Source organism: Osmerus eperlanus, chromosome 7, assembly GCF_963692335.1.
Source record: "Osmerus eperlanus chromosome 7, fOsmEpe2.1, whole genome shotgun sequence".
In the NCBI taxonomy this organism is placed as follows: Eukaryota; Metazoa; Chordata; class Actinopteri; order Osmeriformes; family Osmeridae; genus Osmerus; species Osmerus eperlanus.
The window spans coordinates 18,901,825-18,926,721 of NC_085024.1; the positions used below are offsets into that span (position 1 = coordinate 18,901,825).

Genomic DNA, 24,897 nt, shown 5'->3' on the forward strand with positions numbered 1-24,897 from the left:
GCCTGGATAACAATAAGTACAGTACTGGGCACAAAACAGGCAGTAGATAAGCTCAATCGTTGGAGGTGATCACAGTGCTAAGGATGATTAGGTTGTTATTGTTGATGATGCTGCAGCCCAAGACTACAGTCTTGAAGGAACTCTGTCCACTGTCTGAGCTGTCTCTAGATGGGGACTACCTGCTAGGGGGACTTTTTGAGCTCTATGAAAGCAATAATGCTTCTGACATTCTGGAGAGAAGTATGCTTGAGACACCCGTGTGCAACAGGTAAAGACCCTTTTTACTGTACATGCTGATCAACCAACTATATTGACATTTATTACCAAAGATGTAACTTGTTAAGTCGTGGTGAATGGTACTCGTGGCATTTACGACATTGCTGAAATTTATTTGGACGGATGGCAGTTTGCACTCCAAACGTATAGTAATTTTATATTTCAAACCAAAATGTAGGCATCCAAGACCAAATACATAAAATTCAATTAATCAGTGACTTTATAAATTTTACAATATATTTACATTTTATTTCCCAAAACTTTAGCTGGACTTTCTCTAACAAGACCTACCATGACATCGAGGTGATGCGCTTCACCGTGGAGCTTATTAACAACTCTTCAGATCTTCTGCCGGGGATTAAGTTGGGCTACAGAATTTTAGACTTCTGTCACATCACAGTGAGCTTCTCTGCCACACTGGACCTGTTGGCTCAGAAGGGAGAAGGAGGAAATGGTGTAAGAAGGGCAATTCCTGTGTGGAATGAGTCAGTCTATAGCCCGGAGGTCATCTCTGTGATTGGGCCATTATACAGCACTCATACCATCAGTGTGGCTCCTTACTTTATGGCCCAGCTCATTCCCATGGTACTTAGCCTGTAGTGATATAGTTTGACCACACAGTTGTGCTATTGGAATAATACTTGCCATCGGGTCTAAAGCAGACTTTCTCTTCTGCAGGTGAACCCTTCGTCTAGTAGTGTCCAGCTGAGCGCGAAGTCTCGCTTCCCCTCCTTCTTTCGGACCATCCCCAGCGACAAAAACCAGGTCCAGCCTTTCTCATACCAACACTGAGTGCAGAACCAGTGGAACTTGGGCAATAATACTTAACCCTTGTGCTGCCTTCGGGTCACATGACCCAAAGGTTCATAACGAACCATCGTTGTGTTTACCCAATTTTACCCAATACAAAAACAAATAAAAATAATTTTCTTTTAACCTTTGCAATGTGGGGGGTCTGAGACAGCCCGACGGTTAAAATAAAATGCTTCATTTTGTTTTTGTATGCGGTAAAGTTGTTGCAATACGACGGTGGGTCACAATGACTGATGGGTCAGAATGACCCGAAGATAACACAAGGGTTAATACAAAAGAGTTTGCACACAAAAGAGAGATGCAGGCCCAACCTGACCACATCTTGGTCTGTAGGTGGTAAAACAGCATTAAAATGACTTTTTCTGTTGCCGTTGTGAGATCCAGTCAGTTCATGTGTGGTGTTGTTCCTCAGGTGAAGGCCATTGTGCACCTGCTGAAGACTTTTCACTGGAACTGGGTGGCATTTCTAGGCGAAGACGATGACTACAGCTACGATGCTTTCGAGGTCTTTCTGGAAGAGATCAGAGAAACCGAAATATGCCTGGCCTATCAAAGCACAATCACTGACAAACCTGCCAAAATTATAAAAGAATTGTCCTTGCAGAGAATTAAAGTTGTGGTGGTGGTTGCCATGACTAGTAAAATCGATCGTTTTCTTGAGAAAGCAGCAAAGGAACTTGGAAACGACACGGTGTGGATTGCCAGTGAAGCCTGGTCTATGGACACGAGTAGACTGAGAAACCTGGCAACGGTCAAAGTGGGGACAGTGTTGGGGGTCACACTGCAGAGCCTCAAGGAAATGAAGGGGCTAAAGGACTTTATTCTCTCTGGCCGAGCTGTGTCTGACTGTACTCAGGAGGAGCTGGGCTGCAACCAGTTATGTCCTGACTGCGAAGCCATCAGGAGAGAGGTGGTGGTTAATCAGGAGCAAATATATGACTATGGCATTTATGCTGCCATCTATGCTGTGGCTCATGCCCTGCATGACACGCTCGACTGCAGTCACGGCCACTGCTCCAGCAACATCACTGTAGAGCCCTACATGGTAACACAGTGGTTGACCCCCTCTGATTTTTCTTTTACTCATTTATGTTAGCGTATTCTGAAAAGCCGCTTTACCTGCAGGTTGTCCTGATCTATGTCTACCTATTTCTTTCTGTCTACCTACCACAGATCACTGCGGCTCTGAAGAAGGTGAAGTTCCAATTACACAATCAGACTATTCAATTTGACCAGAACGGCGATCCTCCTGCCTTGTATAGCATTGTCTATTGGAACTGGGCTACTAGCCAACCTGACATTATTGGCTCATACAATGCCAAACAAAACCCAAGTTTCCAGATTAATGCCACTCTCATCACCTGGTTTGATGGATCAAATGAGGTAACAAATTCTGTTTTAACTGCCGTTTCTTTTTATACAATACAATTCAATATCAATATAATCTATCAATCCATAAAATAACCAGTGAAACCAACTTACTGCTACACTGAATCTTAAAATGTACTATCTTTCACAATTTCTAGCAGCATTGTGCATAATTTATTTTCATGTGTAAACTTATAAAACTGTAACTACAAACAAAACATCTGACAACCAAAGCAGCATTTTTATAGCTGAAGAGGTGTGCATTGTTCCTGTGACCCTTTGTCTTCCTCTCTGCTCAGGCTCCTATATTGCAGTGTTCCAGTTCTTGTCCACCGGGCAGCAAAAGGGTATTGGTTGGCTTACAAGCCTGCTGCTACAAGTGCCAGAGCTGTCCCAGTGGAACCTACATCAACAGCACTAGTAGGCCTGATAAATACTAACCATTCTGATTTAATCTCGACGATTTATCAACTAGATTATCACTGGTGTGCCCTCAATACTGAGCAGACCCCAGCTACAGCCATGTTAACCATAACTGTATGTTCGTGTTTCCATTTGTCCACTCAGGGGACCCATACAAATGTGTGGCCTGTCAGGAAAACGAGTGGTCAGCAAACAGCAGCACTTCCTGTATTCAACGTTCCGAGAAGTTTCAGGATTTCTCTTCGCCGTTCGCCATCATAATAATGCTACTGTTCTGCTCGGTCCTGCTCAAATCCATCGCGATCACTGCGCTGTTCCTGTACCATGGCAACACGCCGGTAGTGAAGTCAGCGGGGGGCTGGCTGTGTGTGTTTATGTTGGTGTGTCTGACTCTCTCTTCCGTCAGCGCTCTGCTGAACATGGTGCGCCCGTCTCTGGTGGTCTGCTCTCTCCGCTACCCCATCTTCATAGTCTGCTTTGGCTCTGTGCTCTCCTGCCTGACTGTGCGCTCCTTCCAGATCATCTTGATCTTCAAGATGGCTGCCAGGCTGCCCCGTTTGCACAACGCATGCGTGAGCTATGGGGGGCAGTGGGTTGTCGTGACAACCTGCACCTGTTCCCTCCTCTTCCTGTGTATCATCTGGTTGTCTGTCGGCGGCCCAGAGCCCATCAAGACCCCCAAACAAAGTGAATATGTGCTGAACTGCAGCTTCGGGATCATACCAGTATTCGTCCTGGTGTGTCTGGTGTTAGTCCTACTGACAATAGTGTGTTTCCTATGTGCCTATATGGGCATTGGTCTGCCCAAGAACTACAATGAAGGACGCTCCATAACCTTCAGCCTGTTGCTGTGCATTCTGACGTGGATTGCACTGTTGACAGTGTACATGATGCGTTTGCAAGAATACTACCATGCCATCACCACATGCGCCATCCTAATCAGCATCTACGCCATTTTGATTGGTTACTTTCTGCCCAAGTGTTACATCATAATCCTTAAACCGGAATGCAACACTGTTGCCCATTTCCAAACTTCTATACAGAACTATACCCTTCAGGGAAGACCATAGAACAGCACCCCACGTTCAAGATTAACCTTTTTAAATTCTCCAATATAGTTTTAAGCTTTATCCTTACGACTTTTCACCTGCATGGTGCGTTAAATATGTACAGTATGAGTAATTTATGCTATGAATGACACAATTGCATACTAAACCAGCCCGAGAGGCATTGTGTAACAATGTTATTTGTATTTATTATCCAAGCTCTCATTAACAAATCTGCATATAAAAATAACAGGAATCTTTAAGTGGAACATCATGTGGTGGTATAGAAATGATAAAGAATCATATTCTGAAGACTGTCTGAAGGTGGTATTCCAAAACATTGCTCTAAGCACAAATCCCAAAGCCATGCAGCAATATTACAGTTCATTAGAATGGAGTTAAATTGAGAAATGTGATATATATATGCACTTTCTCCTTCTATTGACTTCCTGTGGTCAGTTTTCATTAGGGGGCTCATAGGACAGTTTAGGAGTTCTTCTGAGGGACTTTAATGGTAACCTGGAAGAGAAAAACAGTAACAAGCTTTAGTGCAGAAACGCACATCCTCGCATGCTCAACAGTGGGGTCATGTAGAGACGGTTACCGTTTTGACTTCAGTGTAGTTCTGCAGGCCATACTCGCCAAGCTCACGCCCGTTCCCTGACATCTTGTAACCTCCAAATGGTGCCTGAGCTCCGAAAACGTTATAGCAGTTGATCCTAGGTGAGAGAAAACATAGTTTGACAACCAAGATGCTACGAGACATGACCAGGGTAGAGCTCAGACTGTGCCAGCATAGCCCTACCATACTGTGCCCGTGCGGAGGCCACTGGAAATGTAATGGGCTTTGTCGATGTCCTTGGTGAAGACGGCAGAAGCCAGGCCATACATGGTGTCATTGGCACGCTCTACCACTTCCTCCAGATTCTTAAACTTCAGTATCTGCATAACTGGACCAAAGATCTACAGGAACCATAACACACAGATGAGAAAAATAAAAATCGCCTTGACCCAGATGTTTCAATGTTCTCAAACTTTCTTTTAACCCTTGTGTTATCTTCGGGTCATTCTGACCCATCAGTCATTGTGACCCACCGTCGTATTGCGACAAATTTACCTCATACAAAAACAAAGTGAAGCATTTTCTTTTAACTGTCGGGCTGTCTCAGACCCCCCACATTGGAATGGTTAAAAGAAAATTATTTTTATTTGTTTTTGTATTGGGTAAAATTGGGTAAACACAACGATGGTTCGTTATGAACCTTTGGGTCATGTGACCCGAAGGCAGCACAAGGGTTAAACGCATCTTTTAGACTGTAGCTAGACTGGCCATGATCCCATTTAGGAGTGAAACAATGTTCATCTCACAAATTATTTATTTTGTGGGAGAAGGGAATTCAGCCTATTCCCTCTGCACCACAAAAGGCACACAAAGTGAGAATGGACTATGAGGTAGCTCCAAGAGTCAGCATGGCCAATATCCAGACACTGCCACTCAGAACCTAGTGTTTGTCTCCCTGTGTTTTTTAATAATTGTGTTATGTCTGCAGAGTTGAATGTATCTCTGTTTTTAAGCTCTTGGTACATAACGAATTCCCCTCGGGGCAATAAAATGTTTTCATTCATTCTTTGGAGGGAATTTGAGGATCGCACCTCCTCACGGGCGATAGTCATGTTGTCCTGGACATCTCCAAATATGGTTGGCTGGATGAAGTAACCGCGGTCGGCTGCTGCACCCCCTCCACACATGAGCTTGGCTCCCTCCTTCTTCCCACTACTGATGTAGCCCAGAATCTTCTGGAACTGGTCCTCATCTACCTGGAATATGTGTGTACATTTACATTTAGCACAGATGTGTGTACAGATTGTGTTCATGTAAAATAAACAGGGGACAAGTCAGAACTAGTTATGCAATGTCCAGGTGAGTCTACATCATCAAATACTCATTGTGAACGCATCGCAGACCTGGGGTCCCTGGTCAGTCGTAAGATTGAAGGGGTCTCCCACCACTCTCTTCTTGGCAAGCTCCACGCTGCGCTCCACAAACTCGTCGTAAATGGATTCCTGCACGTAGGTTCTAGAGCCGGCACAGCAGCACTGGCCCTGGTTGAAGAACAGGGCGAAGTGGGACTGCGCTACAGCCTCCTCCACTGCAAACACACACACACATCAAGCACTGAATCTCTCAGGGAAAACAAAGGAAAGAAGGATAAGAGGAGGTATACTGACTGTTGGCATCAGACAAGATGATATTGGGACTTTTCCCTCCGAGCTCAAGGGTGACCTTTTTTAGGTTGCTGCTGGCTGACGCCTTCTGGATTAAGTGGCCCACCTGGCACACAAGCAGAGACAAAGACGGAGATATAGAAACAGGAGAGTCGTAAAAAGACAAGAAGAACGGGGAGACCAAGAGACAGTCAAAACGGTGCCAGAGCGCTTCTCCTTCAGACGGATCCTATGCTTTGCGTCAGTTCAAGTCACCTCGGTGGAGCCGGTAAAGGCTACTTTGTCAACCTCCATGTGACCAGCAATGGCGGCACCTGCTGAGGGACCCATTCCTGGCAGGATGTTGACCACACCTGGTGGGAAGCCCACCTAAAACACACACACACACAAGTTGATAAGACTCAATATGGAGGGATGGGGTGTACATGTATTGTGGACATTACATTTACATTTAGTCATTTAGCAGACGCTCTTATCCAGAACGACTTACAGTAAGTACAGGGACATTCCCCCCGAGGCAAGTAGGGTGAAGTGCCTTGCCCAAGGACACAACGTCAGTTGGCATGACCAGGAATCGAACTGGCAACCTTTGGATTACTAGCCCGATTCCCTCACCGCTCAGCCACCTGACTCCCAGTGTGGACAGTGTGGGGGTGCAGTGCGTGTTGAACCACTTACCTCTTTGATGAGACTGGCTACATACAAGGCAGTGAGGGGCGTCTGTTCTGCAACTTTCATCACCACGGTGTTGCCTGTTGCTAGGGCGGGGCCGAGCTTCCAGGCCTGCATTAGCAAAGGGAAGTTCCACTGGGGGGCGGTGCAGGGGCATGGAGGGGGAAAGGTATGAGATGAGGTCAGTCCAAAACAAGTATGGCCACCCTCCCGTTAACAACTAGCTCCCTGTAATTGTCTGCATGCGTTCCCAATAAAAGAAAGTAAACTACGTTGTTGGGCACTAATCACAAAATGAGCCGAAAGTTCTACTAGATGAGAATAACACACAGAAATAGGTACGCGCACACGCCTTCAGACTCTCCCTCTATTTATACAACACAGCCTTGCTTGTTGACGACAAGGTTTTCTAAGCAGTCTAGTATAGAGTAGTGTAGCATTATATGACACCCCTTCTCCCCCCTTCTCCCCCCCAGAGATGGGCCAGAAGCCAAACCCCTCCTGCTGGACTGGAGAGGGACATTGCAGAAGTTCCTTACCAGTCCTAGTTGTGTAACAGATCCTTCAAACAATACAAATTTTGCAAGATGTTTTCACTTGATCACTGGCATGCATGTATAAAGATTAAAAAAATGTCATAGACTGTGCCATTCAATATTATTAAATTAAATTAATATTGCAACCTTACAGCTACCTTCCACTAATGTATGCAAGGATGCATTACACTACTGCCGTTGCACATTGGGATAGACATGGATACCTACAGTTAAGTTTTGATACTGGTTTGCTACCTCAAACCATTGACTTTATGGAATTCAGGCAATTTTCCATACTGTCCAACTATCCCCCCCACCAACTCACTGGGATAATCTGGCCACACACTCCCACTGGTTCATGACGGGTGTAGCTGAAGTAGTCTCCATCGATGGGGATGGTCTTTCCCTCACACTTATCCGCCCAGCCAGCATAGTACCTGGACAAAAGGTCAAACTGGGGGGTCAGATGGCTGAGCGGTTAGGGAGTCGGGCTATTAAATCAGAAGGTTGTTGGTTTGATTCCCGGCTGTGTCAAATTACGTTGTGTCCTTGGGCAAGGCTCTTCACCCTACTTGCCTCGGGGAGAATGTCCCTGTACTTACTGTAAGTCGCTCTGGATAAGAGCGTCTGCTAAATGACTAAAATGTAAATGAGTTCTCGAGCAGTTTATAGTTTAATGGCAGCCCAAACCAGGAAAGCTGCAACATTCCAGAAAGCTGGTTCCACATAAAGACATGATGGAGCAGTGCGTGTAGGGGGTTGGGAGAAAGGAAACAACCTTGCAAGACATGTTAGCACTCTTTTCAGATATTTTTTGATATGCCATTTCCATACCTTATTCTTATTTTCCCCTGTTTTCCTGAGTCTAACTCTGGTCCTCTGTCCCCATTTCATTATCTCGCTCATTCATTCCATTTCTGTCTCAACCCCATACCTGTCCCCCCATAGCTGTATGATGTGATGATGACTGACCTCAGACACTTGACGACCATGGGGACATCGACACAGTAGGAGATGGCATATGGCTTCCCGTTGTCCAGCGTCTCCAATTCCTATGGCAACAACATCAACCCAAACTGGTTTCAGAGCACTAGGAGGATTGTGAAATTCATAACAGGTTGGAGGGCGCATTACAAAATAGAGGCTGAAAACCAGAACTGAAGCAATGTTCAAGTTGGACAGGGTGATTTACCACAAGTAGGTGACTACAGTAAATTATCTTTCTTATCCCTTGTCAATAGTCCCAAAGCCAAGAAACTGTGCTGCTCGTCTCACCAAGACTCTGAGGATCACTTTAAACAAACAGAGCATTGACAGACAAACATCTAGACACACACACACACACACACACACACACACACACACACACACACACACACACACACACACACACACACACACACACACACACACACACACACACACACACACACACACACACACACACACACACACACACACACACACACACAGCTTAGGCCAGACCATGTGACCAGGGCCTATAAAACCATGTGACCTCAGCAGGAGCAGCTTGGTCAGTACAGAGCCTCTGACTCAGCAAAACCCATGGCACACAAATCTGAAGCTGTTGCTACTGATAAGACAAGCTTCCTGAAAACCAAAGGAAAAGTATTTACTCATTAACACTGGCCTACCCTTAGCTAAATAATAAAGTAATTGTTCCCAATTTATGTCAACGTAGTACTTAGCATTACACAGTATCTTTTGGCAGTCGCAGTAGATATCCCTGTACAAGTTCTTTGTCCATTGTTAGTGTCGCATAACAATGGAATCCAACTTACCGCCAGGTAGGCAGTGTGTCTCTCAATGGCATCAGCTAGGCGGTTAAGAAGCAGACCACGGTGTGATGCATCCATCCTTCTCCATGGAGACCCCAGCCTGAAGGCATCCTTAGCAGCTTTTACAGCCTTGTCTACATCCACCTGGTGAGGGTGGATGGTGACAAGAGACAGCAGAGTGAAAGACGAGCTCAGAATATCTCACCATGAAATCGACAGCTCCAGAGCAACTTAACTTCTCAGATCCTAAAACCCTGGTGGCTTAGAGTCCCTCTGACACTACAGTACTAGGACCAGAGAGTTTCCAGCAACTACACCAGTAAACCAACCAGTAAACCAACCCCCAACCTCCAGCCTCACCTTGTCAGCCTCTGCTACCTGGCAGATGACCTCTCCTGTAGAAGGGTTGATGGTGGGGAAGGCCCGTCCACTCGCTGCATCCTGCCATTCATTGTTGATAAATAGCTGCAGGCAACAACAAAAAAACGTCTATATTCATATACGTTTTGTCACTGTCACAGACTTTATCAAGGCTATTGACAAGTCAAAGACACCAAAAGTATGTTCAGACTTTCCAATCTCAGTATAGAAACGTTTGATCTAATTCAGCTTTTCTCAACCCTGGTCCTAAGGGACCGGCCGCCCTGCATGTTTGAGATGTTTCCCTCTTCCTGCACACCTTATTCAAATGAATGGGTCGTTGTCGGGGTTATGGTGAGTTTGATAACCAATCAGGGGTACTGTATTGAGCAGGGAAACATAAAACATTCCAGGGCTGGTGGGTCCCCGAGGATCAGGGTTGAGAAATGCTTATGTTTATCTCTGCATGATATCTCATCTATGGAGATTCCAGTAGTCTCTGTAACAGAGAAAACTTAGTTTCACTTTAGTTTTTAAAGCACACAACTAGGCTAGGGACCTGGGCTGCCTGCCAGTTGCTGTCTGACCTGGCTGGTTGCCTTAAGTTCCTGACGAGTAAAGCAGAACCCATGGATTGTATTAGGCTAACTGAATTAGACACGTTTCTGACATGTGAGGCAAGTTGCGGTTAACATCGTCAAGTGAACAAGTGGGTCAGCAGTAGGCTACTCAACAAACCATTTCTAATGAATTGTTCGAATGAGCTCTGTAGTATGATCGTTTCAATAAACACTTTGCTGTATTCAAAACCTGTTGGGTTGCACTTGCAACGGTTTACCTTGTTATACTGCACTTCCGGCTGAGCGTTTGGAGCAGGGATGGCAGCAGCAGAATACCGACATGATGAGATCCCGGAGATCTGAGGCAAAGTTCGGGACAACGCGGCTCGGAGCATCGTGTTTTTTAAGTCAAGTAGTCCACCACCACGCTGAAACAGGACGATATAAACTGGATACTTTATGCACAGCAAAGTGCGTAGTGTCACCCGCCCCCAAGACCATGCGCAGTAGAGTCCACCGTTTAGATTTTACAGTAAACGAAGTTGTGAAAGGACATTAACTATATTTCATACAATAATAATTGACTCAACACATCAGTCAATAGCTACAGTGCAGAAATGACGTGCTCAAAGCGCACTTTTGCCGAGCAAAAATTCAATTTAACAACTAAATAGGCATACTGCAAACTAAGAACTGAGTGAATATTGACTTTACTGCCTAGCCAATGATATGAAATGTGTGTTGAGGGAGTTCCTATCTCATAGGTGTTACTGCAGTGTTGAACTTCAGACCGTCACATAAGTAAATGTTTGCTGTGAATCAGACAAGACACTGCAAAGCCAATAATGCACAAATTTGGTAAGATAAAGGTGTTCATATGTTCACAATCAGCACAATGTCTTTCACGACCATCATTTAAAAATATTTCTCTCTTTTCTAACAGACTGATTGACTCAAAGAAAGTAAATGCAAAAATGGGACAACATACTGTTAATAGCATCATGAGATGGTGCACTAGGTCAGACCTGTTCACCTCCGCACTTATATGCACTGCAAGTTAAACTTGAAAACTAATCTACAATAAACCATGAACATGTAAGGATTTCATTTCATGAAACCATTATGTGGTAATGTATCAGTAGAACATATACGATTATGGCAAGGGGAAAAGGCAGGAAAACAAAATCATAACAAAACAATCTTCAGGTCACCTCCACTACAGGTGTCCCTGAACACAAATCCTTAAGAGGACGTCCTTAAATGACAGTCTGTTCCCTTGGCATGGCATTGAAGATACGGAAGCCTTCCTTGGTAGCAAAGTCCCACCCCAGCTCTGCCAGCTGCTCTGTTCCCTGCTGACGACAGGCCAGGCGAAACAGCTGTAGCGCCATGTAGAACTGAAGATGGGGAGGGGGGTCCATGCCCACGGTGCTGCAGTACTGATGAATCAGATCCTCCAATCTAGGGATGCCCAGCTGGTCCACCCGTAGGCCTCCCAAACCTGTAATGAGAAGAGGAAACTAGAAAATACCAATATGACAGTCATCACACACTACGAGCAAACCAATAAATATTGGCACAAGACATGCAGCCACACTAACACGTGTTGTTGACAGTCTGATACTGCACCTGGGAATAAGGGGTGGTTCTGGGGTAGGTGGTGGGTGAGGGATAAGGAAGTGATGTCCAAGAGAGGGTCTCCCAAGACAGCTGAACCCCAGTCCAACACCCCCACCACCTCTGCACGCTCTGGGTGAAACACCAAGTTCGAAAGCCTAGAGACAGGAGAGGTCAAATACACAACAAGGTGACAGAAAATACAAAGATTACGCTGAATATGTAGTGTGGTAAAGTGTGGTGTGTACATGACAGACAGTGAGAGCGTGTACGCGAGTGTGTACCTGAAGTCTCCATGTACCAGCGTAGTTGAGTGGTCTTTGGGGAGGTGTAGAAGGAGCCAATCCATGAGTCGGTTAACAGCTGGGATGGATTGGGTCTGAAAAGTCTTATACTGATGTATCCACCTCTCCACCTGCACCCCCAGTGACTCAACTTGAAATTACAGACAGATAAACAGGTATGTTTAAATATCACTGCTGAGCATTTTAAATCATGTACACGTGTTTTAACCGACTGCGATTCTTCTTCATCTGGGTTGGCCTGCCTGGTATATCTTTGCCCTCCAGGTCCAGCAAGGTGGTGTCGAGGCGGTGGAGCTGGCAGAGAGCCGAGGTCATTGCTTGGTACAGGGCAGTCCTATCTGTGGGGGCTAGGTCTGGTAGGGATGGGTCAGTGAACCTCCGCCCTGGACATATCTCCATCAGCAGGAAGGGACCACCCAGGCTAGGTAAAAAGACACACACAAAAATAAATCAAGGGTTCTATTTTTGTAAATGTGTGTGTCTTTCTGTGTCTGTATATGTGTCTTCACACCTTGGATCCTCACAGTAGTCAATGATCTTTGGAATAGGCAGGCCGGATCCACTGAGAGCTTTCAGGAGCCTATGTAAAGCCATTAGATATGGAGCAGGGATATTCATAAAATACAGGTAACAACCATCCTAATAGTATGTTATTCCTCTAAACCAATCAGAGAGAGAGTGTGTGTGTGTGTATTGACCTGTGCTCTGTCCCAAGGGCCTTGGAGCCAAGCAGCTGAGTTCGGAGTAGTAGATTACGCCCTCTGGAGGTTATGAAGTGTAAAGACTGACTGGGATTCAGAGACTGGACATCAATATCTAGAAACAAAAGAAGACAATGGATTTTCAAGGAGTTTGTAAACAAATTGTGTGTATCTATTTCTGTGTTTCTCTAAGCTCAAGTGTCAGGATGTCAGGGCAGTACTGGTGTCATCCAGTTGTAGATGTGTCCTCAGGTACTGTGTGTGTTGGTCTGTGAAGGGCTTGGAGGTTCTACGGGATGTCCCAGAGAGTGATAAGGGGAAGCCCAGCACCTCTTCTAGGTTCCTCACCGCTGCTTCTGGTTCTTCTACCTGGGAAAAACACATTTCTCACACACCTTGTACACACCTGGAACCTATGGTGTGGTTGCATCAGAATGGTTACCTTACCTTGATAGAAGTCATTCCCAGGTCAGCAGCAGCCTGGACATTGAACTGAAGATCGTCCAGGAACACAGCTTCCTGGGCAGACACACCCAGTCTGTGCAGACATAACTGGAAGATCCTGGCATCAGGCTTGCTTAGCCCCTCCCTGCAGGATTCTACTATCTGGAGAGGGAAGAGAGAGAGAGAGAGACAGTTGAAGTTGAACTGTGCTTGTCCATTGAAGGTATATTTACATTTAAAGGACACTACAGTAAAACAGTGGTTTTGGTGACTACGCTGTTATGAGAAATTATAATGAATGAAATGAGCATGTAACAAGAGGCTTCTGACCACATCAAAGAGGGCAGGGTTGAGTGGCATATAGGATTTTTTATCGAGAGTCAGGAAGTTGTTGCTAAGAACAGCTGTCTTCAGGCCTCTGGACCGCATACACTCGATGGCCTCCATCATGACTGGCATGGGTTGTTGCATTGGCCCACTGGTCAAAGCAGACATTAATGAATCAATTGGAACCGGACATCCTGCCTGTTGTGTAAGAAATATTTAATTAATTGAATGATTAATCATGACTTCTCTTGGAGTACAAGTGAAAATTGCAAGTAGGACGTAGGAATAGTAGAAACTCATGGCAGGATGAAATGAACTGTTTGTCAGTTGGCTTCTGACAGATAGTGTTGCATGATATTGAGTAACTCACGATGTCACTGCATTGCTTGCTGAAGGCCTCCACAAACTCTTGTGCATCCAGCTCTCCTCTCATGTAGCTATCCCATACATTCAACTCGCCTCCTTCCCTGATGACCCTGCCCAAAATGCCTTGGGGAACCGCATTCTGTTGCTCAAATACTGCAGAGAAAACAGAACGCCAACATTCAATACACTGTGTTATACACACCAAACTTCATAAAACCAAACTGTCATACCAGTGTCACACAGAACACACACACACACAACAGTATATTTTAGGACAAAGTATAAACTGGCATGTGTTTCTTGAGTGTCTCTGTCACCTGAGAATATCTTGACCGGTGAGGGCAGGAGAACTCCATACATGTCAAATATGACAGCTTTGTAAAGACAGGTGGGAGTGCGACTCAGTTGGCGTTTGGGCGTCTGCAAGTGCCATCTGCGGGCGCCAAACAGCACGGCAGGTCGCAATAAACACATAGGCTTCGTCACCATCATCTTGGTTCTAATTCTGAAAAACATGCAAAAGCTGTCTTAGTCTTTGCGTTGAACAAAAACCGAGACCCTTGAACATGTATACATTGGGAAACTACTTGCAGAGATTTACTGTCTCTCGCTTTCGTAACTCGTACAACTATTTTAAGTTGATGTTTGAGATTTGCTTAGCTAATTTCTCAAGCTCAAGTTCTTTGTCATATAAACTGGCATATACCTCTTACTTTTACGCGGAATTAATGTCAGATTGATGTCCCCATGACACTCGACCTGAATGCATCAGTGGGCATCGCAAATATATATTTCCATATCACCGTATTTATGAAACTATCTGGAGCCCCTGTGACAATCTGCTTACATGACAGACATGTTGTCTTTCAGCGTCAATCACGTGATCACTACGTGGCCATGGGATGGTGGTTGGTACATTGGAACGCCCCTTATTTGGGGTTAGGAAGGATAAAGTATCTGAGAGAGCAGAAGAATGGAAAGGCTGTCTTTAACACATTAGCAATCTGTATTTTTCTTTTGTCAAATGTGCTCGCAAAGGTAAAGCAAATTATAAATACATTCCCAAAATAATAATACATGCATTTAACACACGATACATCATGTATGGTTACGAAGTTAGTTGTCTGTTTTGGGCTGACCTGCAGTGCAGAATTGGGATAGCAAGCTAATGTGACAGCTAGTTATATAGCCTAGCTAGCTAATAGAGCTAGCTTGCTTCACCACTACGGACAGTGCACACAAGTTGACTTGTTAGACAGGGGAATATATGGCAATACATTCCTTTCGCTGTCAGGGCTTACTTGAAAATATTGTGTTGTAATATTACATGCAGGCTAGACAGCTAGCAACATCTTCATGGCTAGTTAAACTAACGTTCGATTGCCTGTCAACTAGCTAGCTACAATGGTTAGCTCTTGCTAGGTAACTCTTGCTTGGACGTTAACGCTACTTTAAGTCGCTAGCTACTTTATAAGGTAACATTTAAAATGTTTCCCATATAACATTAGCTCAGCTAGCGAGACCTTTCGTAATGAGTTAAGTTAGTAAGCTAGTTCTAGCAAGCTCACTGTTCCATTCATGATCATGTTGCCATCTCGTAACTGTAGGCTAGCTAGACTAGCTAGCTATCTTGCTGACAATTGAACGGTATTTAATTGTATGCCCTGAACCAACACACTGTTTTAGCTATTAACGAATAGTTAGTTAGCTAGCTACTTAACGGTATCTTCTGTAACCGTTGGGAACCTCGCCAACTATCTAGCACTATCTAGCTACTCTAGCTTTCTTGTTAGCAAGCTATCCAATAGCCTAGCCTAAGCCGAGTCGGCTAGAGGGTGAATGGGCAATGGAATGTGGTTGCAAACAGTTGGCAGCACAAGCCAAACGAAATATGAGTACTTTATCGTTGTTTAGCTTGCTAGCTAGCTAGCTCTACTGTAGCTGTGCAGTCAGCAAGTGTTAGTACATTGACAGACTAGATCTCTGTAGGCTAGATTTTGAACGCCAGGGATATCGCTACCATATAATCAGCTTACTTTCCCTGTTCCACGTGTTCTCCAACACAGACACAAAACATTAGTCTTGGAATAGACAGTTTGAAAATGAGCAAGAAACCACCCAATCGTCCAGGGATCTCCTTTGAAGTTGGGGCCAGAGTTGAAGCTCAAGACTACCTTAAGAAATGGTATGTATTTGTCAGTGTGCCATCTTATTGATACCATAAAAACATCTGATTTATGTAGTATAAAGAAAATTATAATCTGCATCTTTTTCTCGTCTAGGTACCCGTCTCGCATAGAGGAAGTGGACTTTGAGGAGGGGAAGATGCTGGTCCACTTTGACAGGTGGAGCCATCGCTATGACGAGTGGATTCTGTGGGACAGTACTCGGCTGCGTCCGCTGGAAAGATCAGCACTCCGAAAGGAGGGCCTTAAAGAAGATGAGGAGATGACTGTAGGTAGTCCATACACGCACATTTAAACACACACCTTCCCACACACAGATATGTCTGTCTCTAGACACACATGTCTATGTCTGTTGCACCTGTAACTAACATGGCATGCCGGAACTACAGAGGTGTGTGTACCAGACATAGGGCAGGAAAGCAGACAGGATGTGATGTTGTAGATCCAGAACCCTAGTGCTGCCTGTCATTGAGATGGGATAAGTAATAATAGCAGTAATGGATTAATTGTTGATGCTTGTTATGAATATGTTCTACCAGGAAAGACTCAGCGAGATGACAGCATCTCGCCTCGGTGAGCTTCCTGGAAGTACAGAGAGCGCTGGGGACCAATCAGACTTACCGCCAAAGAGACAAGTATATACACCCCCAGTGTTCCATCTGCAGTTATTGGCTTGTTTCATCCAGTGTTTTGGTTCCTCATGTTCCAGCTTTGGTGCATCAGATCATGGACGATTAGGCAGAGCTGAATCAGGCCTATACACCAAACATCAGGCATTGCCAAACTGAAGCACAGTGATCTAGACTCACAATGTCTCTCATTCTGTGTCCTTTAAGCTTGTTTCTTAGTTTTCTGAATCTTATCACTTTTGTTTGTTGTCTAATTATAGCATTTTTTCTGAAACAGCAATTTTGTTTATAATTTTTCTCAAAGAACGACTTGGTTCATTACATTAGAGAAAGCGGTGATCAGTGTCTTGATTTTTCTTTTACCATAAAAACATATGTCTTCAACTGCTTGACATGAAAAACTTTTTTTATTTTGACTTATATGAAAGAAACAATGTTTAAAATCATCATGTTCTCCAGGGGTTTGGTTTTTAAGACTGATCCCCACCTATAACAATCTTATTTTAGACATTTTTGTATTAATGTCTAATAACACGTGTGTTAGTGTAGGTGCATGGATCTTATTGTATGGGTGACAGAGGTTTGCGCTCGGTTGTTCTGTGTTGCAGGAGTTGAGAGATGGAGAAGAGGTGCTTGCTCGATGGACAGACTGTCGATATTACCCTGCTAAGATAGAATCATTCAACAAGGACAGTGAGTATGACTTTGCTGGAAGTACAGTTTTTTTATTTGCCTTTTAAAACCGATACATTGGAATTCTTGGTCCGGCTCTTCTCTGCAGTTTCCCATCAGGCTAACCATAGTCTTACTTGGTGTTTCTAAACATCGAGGCGTTACTGGACATTAAGAGTGGGAATCTTTTAGTACCTCACAATTCGATTCTTGGGGTCACGATTCTTAATAATAATAATATTTATTAATTATTTAAGCCCGAATTTTAATCAATTTTTGGATAGCTAGAAGACTGAATCGCGATTCATATGTGAATCTATTTTTCCCCCCACCCCTACTGAACATTTATTGGATAGAAACACCCCACCTCATGTTCGTCCTCTTTTCCTCAGCTGGTACCTACACGGTGCAGTTCTACGATGGGGTTGTCCGTTGTGTGAAGAGGATACATATCAAGTCCATGCCAGAGGATGCAAAAGGCCAGGTGAGAAACAGACACCAGGCCTCAAACACTGTCAAGTTTCTCAAACCCAGTTTAGTTGTGGCATCCCAGTTCAGATAGTGACACGAATACCCTGACGTCATGGGTCTCGTTCAATTCAACATGAGCTTCACACACAAGCAAAATAAGTCTTAAAATGGCTGCGGTTTTAAGATGCAGACATAATTCGACTGTGTCATAAAGTATGTGCCTCCTTTTCCCTCTCTTTGCAGAAGGTAAAAAAGACAGCAAGGCCTGGCAGGATAGAGCAGGATCTGGCATCTGCAGGGTCCCAACCCATAGACCACACCTTAATCTTATCTACCAGCTAATGTATCTCTGTAGCCTCAGACTGGAAGGAATAGAACACTGATTGTCTAAGCTGCCAGCTATGAGTGGGAACCGGATACACTGTCAAATGCTGATTGTAAAGGGTTGAGATGATCGCTTGAATCCATTTTTGTCAGTAGTTCCAATACTTGTGTGTTGAGGTCCAGTCTGTTGTTGACCTCCTGCCCCATACCCACCAGCAACACATGTCTCTCTGTCAGGACTGGGTGGCGTTGGTAAAGGCCGCCTCGGCCGCCGCCAGGAACAGGGGCAACAGTAAACCTCGTACCAGCGCCAACAGTAACAAAGACCGCGATGAGGGCCGCGGAGAGCCCTCCGAGGATGAAGATGCAGAGGACGACTTCGATGACGACGAGCAGGAGGAGGAGGAGAGCAACTCTGACAAACCTGGTACTTCAACCCTTCCTCGCCTCCTCCCTACAGCGTTAGAACCGCTGTGATGCTGGATGCCTTTCCCTGTTGCTTCAACTCGAACTAGGCCCCTTCTCACTGTCTTTTCCATGTCTCTTGTCTGTTATACTTATCAAGTTGTGTGTCTCTTCTGTGTGTCATTACATCATATTTTGTTTGCTTCGTTCATTAGCCTTTTTAATCCTCTCTGTTTTGTCTCGCTCATCCCTTCGAGGTGCTTGTGTTGATTCTGCAGGAGACCAGGAGGAGCAGAGGGATGAGGAGGACAGCAGACACCCCCCCGTCTCCAGCCCGGCCCCTGCCAAGGGTGGGGCCAGGCGCTCCAATCATCAGTCTGTAGAGTCCACCAGCTCCACCCCCTCCCAACCCGTCTCTGCCCCCTCGTCAGCAGGGGAGGAGACCCAGCCGGGCACCGAGCCCCCCCTCCCCCCCTCTCTCAGCTCCTCCACTGCACCCTCACTTCCTGGTGGGTGCTCTCTGTCACAGCAGACAACATTTCTCCGGGAAGTGTTTGTCGGCGTATGTACAGTATGATTCATGTTTATGTGTCAGTAGTGACCTCTATGCCCCTCCCTGACCCCCACGTAGCCCCCTCCAGCCCCTCCCCCTCCTTAAGAACGTCAGAGTCTGCACAGCAGAGACGACGCTCCCAGCGACTTGCAACCACCCCAGTCGACGCCCCCGGCGACCCCACTCCCAACCCAGCACATGCCGACAACAGCCCCTCATCCCCCGCCAAAGAGACACGCCCAACAGAGATCGGTGCATCTTCTACAGAGGGTAAGTTTCTGCAGCCTACCCGTCCAAGGAGAATTCCATACAACGATCTGCCTAATTTCTTACACAAAGAGTGTACAGTCGCTCCCACAGTTCAAATTTGTTATCCTCGACTTTTCAGTATTGTTCTTGAAATTTGAATGTCTGGTTCTGTCGCAGGTGCAGTTCTGAACTGTGTGGAGAAGTCAGATTCCAGCCTCCATAACTACTGTGCAGGAATGCCCCCTGCACCCACTCCTCCAGCACCAGCCACAGGCCAGAACCAGCTGCCCGGTGGGCCCCCCGCTAATCATGCTGGGGAGAAATCTTCGCCACTAGCAGCAGGTATTGTTAGGCTAGGAAGATGGGCCATTTCTTTACATGATCATGCACCTGCATCTGTTGAGAACACAGTCCAACATGTGTGTGTGTGTTTTGCACAGTCCCTTGTCTTCCAGCTCCCGGTTTGAAGACGGCAACAATCAGGACTCCCAAAATGAACAAACACACCAGAGAGCCAAGTAAGATCAAAGCGTTAGATACGGTTATTGTTATTACAGTAAATGGCGGTAGCTTGAATTCAGCAATATGTGTAGTCCGTCACACTTTTCGCCCGTCTCCCTCTCCAGTCTAACCTGTCTGACCTTCTGTGTCCCCCCCCCCCCCCCCCCCAGTCATGAGCACCCTGCGGTCTGAGGATCCCTCATCCCCAGGTGACCTGGACAGCCAATTCCAGTGTCAGGTGGCCGGCTGCTCCAAAGCCTTCCGCAAAGCCAAGCTCCTGGAATACCACCTCAAATACTACCACAACGCAGAAAGAGAGACCCATGACTTTGAGACGGGCTCCCCGGACAGGGTGGGCCGCACCCGGGCCACGTCCACCTCCCTGCCCCCCTCCTCCAACTCCCAGCTGGAAGTCCCTGACAGTAAAAGACGCCGCACTGTCTCCTCCTCCTCATGTAAGGCCCATAGCGGCATTATACTGGCACCGTAAATTACACACGTTGTAAATCAAGGCTCTCACTTCTGTAAAACTGTTTGTCTTTGTCCCCAGCACTGTCTCCCCAGGCCCAAGCCCTCCAGCTGGACTGTGTCAGAGCCGGCCGGTCGGGAAGGAAGAAGCGCTCGTCAGCCTCCATGAGCTCTGACAGCACTGAGGTGTCCCTTCCTCCCCTGCCCCGTGATAGGAGCCTGGACAACCTCCACGAGAAGATCCTAAAGAAGGTCATCGACAAGGACAAGTACCCAGAAACAGGTCAGTCTAGCTAGGTCTTTAACCTTCTCTGTCTCCTACCATATAGACATTTGAACCCCCTCTCTTCCTGACCAGTATTTTTGTCAGCGGGGTTGGTCTGAACCATCCTAGGGATGACGTATACCAGTGACTAACTACTCTGCTATTGTTTTCTCTTCCAGGGTTCATCAAAACTGAGAAGAAGGTCAAACTGGAGGAGAAACCGCAGCAGCTGGGTGAGTTTGTCATTTTGGTCTGTCTGTCTGTGCCTCTAGCTGTGTATCTCACTGTCTCTCAGAGTTACATTTAGTTATTTAGCAGACGCTCTTATCCAGAGCGACTTACAGTAAGTACAGGGACATTCCCCTGAGGCAAGTAGGGTGAAGTGCCTTGCCCATGGACAGAGTCATTCTGCACGGCCGGGAATCGAACCGGCAACCTTTTGATTACTTGCCCGATTCCCTAACCGCTCAGCCACCTGACTCCCTGAGTCGTGAGTTGAGCTGATGAGAACCGTTGTGTTTTCAGGAAAGAAGAAGGAGAAGGACAGGGAGCGTAGGGACAGGAAGGACAAAGACCTGTTCAAACTCAAACAGAAGAAGAAGAAGAAGAAAAAGAAGAAATCCAAGCAACACAGTAAGACAACACAACACTGTCCCTTCCGAGTCGTTTGGACCACATGGGTTCTGTTACATTGACGTGTGTGTGTTTCCTAGGCTACACGGACTTCGACGGGATGTCGCTCTCCTTCCTAGACAGGTCTTCATCTCCCCTGCATCGTTCTTCTGGCAGCGCGTTCACCTTTCTCACCTCCTCGTCCCCTTCCTCCTCTAAACACCACCAGTACCCACGAGCCATCCTGTCTGTCGACCTGACCGGAGAGAGTGAGTGATCAACGACAGGCCCCTAACTCCCCCTTCCATATGCTTCTCACTGAAAAATCGATTCACATTTGAATTGCGATTCACATCGATTCATAAATGTAAAAAATGTATTTGTTATATTTATTTTTTTGATAAAAAATCGAGAAACGATTTTTAATCGAATCGTGACCCCAAGAATCGAATCGTGAGGTACCAAAAGATTCCCACCCCTACTTCTCACCCTTCCACCTCTCTCTAATTTGTGTTTGTATGTGTGTGCCCGTGTGTGTCCAGACCTGTCGGACGTGGACTACCTAGAGGACTCGACCACAGAGAGCCTGCTGCTGAGTGGGGACGACCTCAGCCAGGAGGACCTGGCCATGGAAGCCTTCCCACCCGAGGAGCCGCAGGACAGCCAGGAGATAGTCCGCTGTGTCTGCCAGATGGATGAGGAGAATGGCTTCATGATCCAGGTAACGCACGACCAGCGCACACCCTTCCTGTTTACAATGTGGACACCTCACTAGTTTATACCAAGGAGGACATGTGGGTAGCCTACATAACTCACCAAAAATAAGTAGTTTTTAACTGACTCGTGGTTTAGGAACCTTCTGGTTCAGCTCATAGCAAAGACAACTCCTGTGCTGACTTGTCTTTTAGGTATTTCTGTGGTAGTTTTAAGTGATTCTAGCTCATGTTAATGCAGTTTTGACCCCCATGTTTGTGTGCAGTGTGAGGAGTGTATGTGCTGGCAGCACAGTGTCTGTATGGGCCTCCTTGAGGACAGTATCCCAGAACAGTACATATGTTACATCTGCAGAGACCCCCCAGGTAAGACACACACTTGTGGTCAATATATCTCCAAGACCTGATTATCCTGAGCTAGAACTGTGTGCCTGATGTCTCTCTGACTCCTCCCAGGCCAGAGGTGGAGTGCCAAGTACCTGCATGACAGGGACTGGCTGACGAAGGGTCACATGTTGGGACTGTCCTTCCTATCAGATAACTACTCCCATCAGAACTGTCAGAAAATAGTCTCCACCCATCAGCTTCTGGCCGACGCCTACAGCCTCAAGACCCTTCTCCACGGACTCACACTCAAGATGGACATTCTGCAGTAAGACTCCAACATATCTTTTCTGTTATTGCCTCTGCCTCTAGTTTCGTCTTGCTGTTTTTTTTCTTATTATTCTTCTCAAACTTTGCTGATGTTTGTCCCCCCAGGAACAGACACAGCCCCAGCTTGCACTTCTGGGCACGGTCTTGGGTAAACTCAGATGAGGACCAGCCAATGGGAGGGCTACCTGACTGCCTGCACTTTCAGGAAGTCCTGGCAGACTCTGAGGACCAGAATTGTCTCCCCGACACCTACATCACCAGCGAGCACAGCTACCAGAAGCCCCCTGGGACCCCCGGTGCAGCCACTGACCCCCCCAGGATGGCTGCAGACCTTTTGGGCTGCAGCAGGGAGGAGGGCGAGGTGGGGATGAGCCTGGAGCTCAAAACTGTCACACACTCTGTGGAACAAGGAGTAAGGATGAGCTTTGGATACATATGTCCACTCTGAGTACGTTTGGTTTGTAGTAGTGGGCACTAACCACAGTATGGGTTCATTTGGTTTGTAGGAGCGGGCGGCTGTGATGTTGCCCGGTGCAGATTCAGTAGAACATGCCCGAAACTGCCTGCAGTGGCAAATGAACCTGCTGACCCATATAGAAGATGTCCAGAACCAGCTGGCCAGCAGGATGGACCTAATAGAGAAGGAGCTGGATGGTAAAAAAAAAAGTGAACCCTTTGTCTGGATACACTGCACACAAACAAACACCCTTTTGGAGCTCCAGCCTTGGACAAAAACACTCAGAATGACATCCACAATTACAAATAAAGAATGAATTAGCCAATGAGAAGCCACTGATGGACCATTAGCTATTTATATTTAGGAATCTAATGTATCAATCTTCTCTCTCTCTCTCTCTCTCTCTCTCTCTCTCTCTCTTCCCCCCCCACAGTGTTGGAGAGTTGGCTCGACCTGTCAGGGGAGTTGGAACCCCCGGACCCCCTGGCACGGCTGCCACAGCTCAAACTACGCATCAAGCAGCTGCTCTCTGACCTCAGCAAGGTTCAGCAGATGAGCGCCCTCTGTTCTGTCTGACTGTCTGTGGGCACAGGGGGCCACACGGGCACAGGGGATGGGCACCCGTAGCATCACCTTCCTCTGGCCACAGGTCCCCCCCAACCTTACGGCCACCGCACCACCTCCACCCTACTCATCCGCAACTTGGCGGGTTTGGCCTGGACTGATAGAGATGGCCTCTGGACACCCACCCTCCCCCCGCTCACCCATGACAGCCGGCTGGCCTGCTGCACCCAGACTGAAAAAAAAAAAGTGTTTTAAAGGGAGAGAGGAAAGACTCTTTGAAAGGATGAAAGGTACCACTTAAAGACAGTGTTATCCTGTAGAGCTCAGGACATACCCGTCACTTTACCCACCATGCTAGCCAGCACTTGTCCACAGACCTGGTCACTGTAGTGAATGGTCTGTTCTACCCAGCAGAATCAGAGAATTGCTTTTTCCAGCTGTACAGTGACGGTAGACTGACAGGACAGACGGACATATGCTTTAGCAAGCATGGTTTATAACCCAGACTTGCTGGTTGAAGATTGATGACCTGACTGAGACTCCAGTCATCACCAGGTGGTGACTCTGTTGTGCCAAGCAAAAGCCAGGTTTACAGTGTTGTACCCCCACCCAACCTCTCCTAGGGGTAAACTAGAGGGACATGCACCTGTGTTCACCTGTATACTCCTCTTTCACTCTCTAGCCCGACCACTAAGCCCCCTTCTTGATCTTCTTCTCTACTCTTTCGCCTCTGTCTCCTGACAGCTACTCCCTCCCCCCTTACCCTCTGGCTGTGGGTCATTGTGATCTCAGCGGGGCCTCTGTATGGCTGACTGGGTCAGCTTACTGCTATGAAGTTGGGTTGTTCCCAAGTAAGCTAAAGCACATGCTTCATGTGTCACAATTTTTTGGAAATGTTTGTACAGTTTTTCATAACTGTAAAGATGAGGAAATCTAAAAAGGCATAAGAGGACAAAATATACTTGAAGATGCCTGTTTATTTAGCATTTCTATTAACATGTAAAAAATGTTTTAGAACCAATAGGGTTAAAAACTTGAAGTTGATTTTCATTGACATATACAGCTGTACATTCAGAGTTTATTTAAGACTGTTCCTATGTGATTTACTACATGTACAACTTCAATAAAATGATATTCTGGATATTTACCATGTCCCTTTTATCGTTTCCCCCCAACTAGCTCTCAACCGCGGGGTGGAGTAAATGAGGCATTAGTCTGTCTAGGAGAAGCTGTTCTAGTACAGTGTGTTCCAGACTTGGCTACCACCCACCACCCACCCGTCATCTGAGTCCAAGTAGCTGGTTAACTCTTTGTACTGAAGTCTAATAATGATGT

At 46.2% G+C, this 24,897-nt stretch overlaps 4 protein-coding genes across 8 annotated transcripts; 2 read left to right on the plus strand and 2 right to left on the minus strand.

Annotated features, from left to right (window-relative positions):
• The first annotated feature begins 582 nt into the window (after positions 1 to 582).
• Positions 583 to 4,139, plus strand: LOC134023852 (taste receptor type 1 member 1-like). The gene is made up of 6 exons (XM_062466210.1): positions 583 to 861; positions 955 to 1,041; positions 1,502 to 2,134; positions 2,263 to 2,472; positions 2,757 to 2,877; positions 3,025 to 4,139. Exons 1-6 carry the CDS (start codon positions 583 to 585, stop codon positions 3,948 to 3,950), a joined length of 2,256 nt encoding a protein of 751 aa, XP_062322194.1. The 3' UTR covers positions 3,951 to 4,139.
• LOC134023437 (aldehyde dehydrogenase, mitochondrial-like) lies at positions 4,109 to 10,605 on the minus strand. Its single transcript, XM_062465563.1, has 13 exons — positions 10,358 to 10,605; positions 9,520 to 9,624; positions 9,163 to 9,303; positions 8,333 to 8,412; positions 7,686 to 7,797; positions 6,831 to 6,959; positions 6,408 to 6,521; positions 6,156 to 6,258; positions 5,892 to 6,076; positions 5,580 to 5,744; positions 4,732 to 4,889; positions 4,531 to 4,645; positions 4,109 to 4,445 (listed from the first exon to the last, which is right to left on the minus strand). Exons 1-13 carry the CDS (start codon positions 10,472 to 10,474, stop codon positions 4,413 to 4,415), a joined length of 1,557 nt encoding a protein of 518 aa, XP_062321547.1. The 5' UTR covers positions 10,475 to 10,605; the 3' UTR covers positions 4,109 to 4,412.
• A 223-nt stretch (positions 10,606 to 10,828) lies between these two features.
• On the minus strand, positions 10,829 to 14,705 carry LOC134023436 (acyl-CoA dehydrogenase family member 10-like). 2 transcript variants are annotated; one of them, XM_062465561.1, is made up of 12 exons: positions 14,553 to 14,705; positions 14,157 to 14,344; positions 13,844 to 13,992; positions 13,477 to 13,671; positions 13,150 to 13,308; positions 12,924 to 13,071; positions 12,700 to 12,817; positions 12,513 to 12,581; positions 12,244 to 12,422; positions 11,981 to 12,131; positions 11,709 to 11,854; positions 10,829 to 11,580 (listed from the first exon to the last, which is right to left on the minus strand). In XM_062465561.1, exons 2-12 carry the CDS (start codon positions 14,329 to 14,331, stop codon positions 11,336 to 11,338), a joined length of 1,734 nt encoding a protein of 577 aa, XP_062321545.1. In that variant the 5' UTR covers positions 14,332 to 14,344; positions 14,553 to 14,705; the 3' UTR covers positions 10,829 to 11,335. The 2 variants fall into 2 exon arrangements, with proteins under 2 accessions (XP_062321545.1, XP_062321546.1); XM_062465562.1 differs by having other exon boundaries at positions 14,546 to 14,705.
• Positions 14,706 to 14,729: 24 nt separating this feature from the next.
• Positions 14,730 to 24,703, plus strand: phf20l1 (PHD finger protein 20 like 1). Of its 4 annotated transcripts, none has more exons than XM_062465556.1 (22): positions 14,730 to 14,877; positions 15,906 to 16,024; positions 16,122 to 16,293; positions 16,565 to 16,660; positions 17,263 to 17,347; positions 17,719 to 17,810; positions 18,359 to 18,548; positions 18,784 to 19,035; positions 19,158 to 19,349; positions 19,506 to 19,670; positions 19,769 to 19,846; positions 20,000 to 20,284; positions 20,380 to 20,580; positions 20,742 to 20,795; positions 21,088 to 21,195; positions 21,276 to 21,443; positions 21,717 to 21,895; positions 22,154 to 22,253; positions 22,344 to 22,539; positions 22,647 to 22,953; positions 23,048 to 23,195; positions 23,432 to 24,703. In XM_062465556.1, the coding sequence occupies exons 1-22, from the start codon at positions 14,737 to 14,739 to the stop codon at positions 23,572 to 23,574; spliced, it is 3,471 nt and encodes a 1,156-aa protein (XP_062321540.1). In that variant the 5' UTR covers positions 14,730 to 14,736; the 3' UTR covers positions 23,575 to 24,703. The 4 variants fall into 4 exon arrangements, with proteins under 4 accessions (XP_062321540.1, XP_062321541.1, XP_062321542.1 ...); XM_062465557.1 differs by having other exon boundaries at positions 19,784 to 19,846; XM_062465558.1 differs by having other exon boundaries at positions 18,805 to 19,035.
• Positions 24,704 to 24,897: the final 194 nt, after the last annotated feature.

What these genes read in the sequence shown, in the direction of transcription:
- LOC134023852 (XM_062466210.1), top strand. Translation starts at nt 583, where the DNA reads ATGCGCTTCACCGTGGAGCTTATTAACAACTCTTCAGATCTTCTGCCG. An exon ending in TGGCCCAGCTCATTCCCATG is followed by an intron (nt 862 to 954) that starts GTACTTAGCCTG and finishes TCTCTTCTGCAG; the next exon opens with GTGAACCCTTCGTCTAGTAG. An exon ending in AACCTACATCAACAGCACTA is followed by an intron (nt 2,878 to 3,024) that starts GTAGGCCTGATA and finishes TTGTCCACTCAG; the next exon opens with GGGACCCATACAAATGTGTG.
- LOC134023437 (XM_062465563.1), bottom strand. Translation starts at nt 10,474, where the DNA reads ATGCTCCGAGCCGCGTTGTCCCGAACTTTGCCTCAGATCTCCGGGATC. An exon ending in CGACTGACCAGGGACCCCAG is followed by an intron (nt 5,745 to 5,891) that starts GTCTGCGATGCG and finishes CACATATTCCAG; the next exon opens with GTAGATGAGGACCAGTTCCA. An exon ending in ACTACACTGAAGTCAAAACG is followed by an intron (nt 4,446 to 4,530) that starts GTAACCGTCTCT and finishes TTTCTCTTCCAG; the next exon opens with GTTACCATTAAAGTCCCTCA.
- LOC134023436 (XM_062465561.1), bottom strand. Translation starts at nt 14,331, where the DNA reads ATGATGGTGACGAAGCCTATGTGTTTATTGCGACCTGCCGTGCTGTTT. An exon ending in GCCCTTGGGACAGAGCACAG is followed by an intron (nt 12,582 to 12,699) that starts GTCAATACACAC and finishes GGCTTTACATAG; the next exon opens with GCTCCTGAAAGCTCTCAGTG. An exon ending in GACTACTGTGAGGATCCAAG is followed by an intron (nt 12,423 to 12,512) that starts GTGTGAAGACAC and finishes CTTTTTACCTAG; the next exon opens with CCTGGGTGGTCCCTTCCTGC.
- phf20l1 (XM_062465556.1), top strand. Translation starts at nt 14,737, where the DNA reads ATGGGATGGTGGTTGGTACATTGGAACGCCCCTTATTTGGGGTTAGGA. An exon ending in CATCTGCAGAGACCCCCCAG is followed by an intron (nt 22,254 to 22,343) that starts GTAAGACACACA and finishes GACTCCTCCCAG; the next exon opens with GCCAGAGGTGGAGTGCCAAG. An exon ending in AATAGAGAAGGAGCTGGATG is followed by an intron (nt 23,196 to 23,431) that starts GTAAAAAAAAAA and finishes CCCCCCCCACAG; the next exon opens with TGTTGGAGAGTTGGCTCGAC.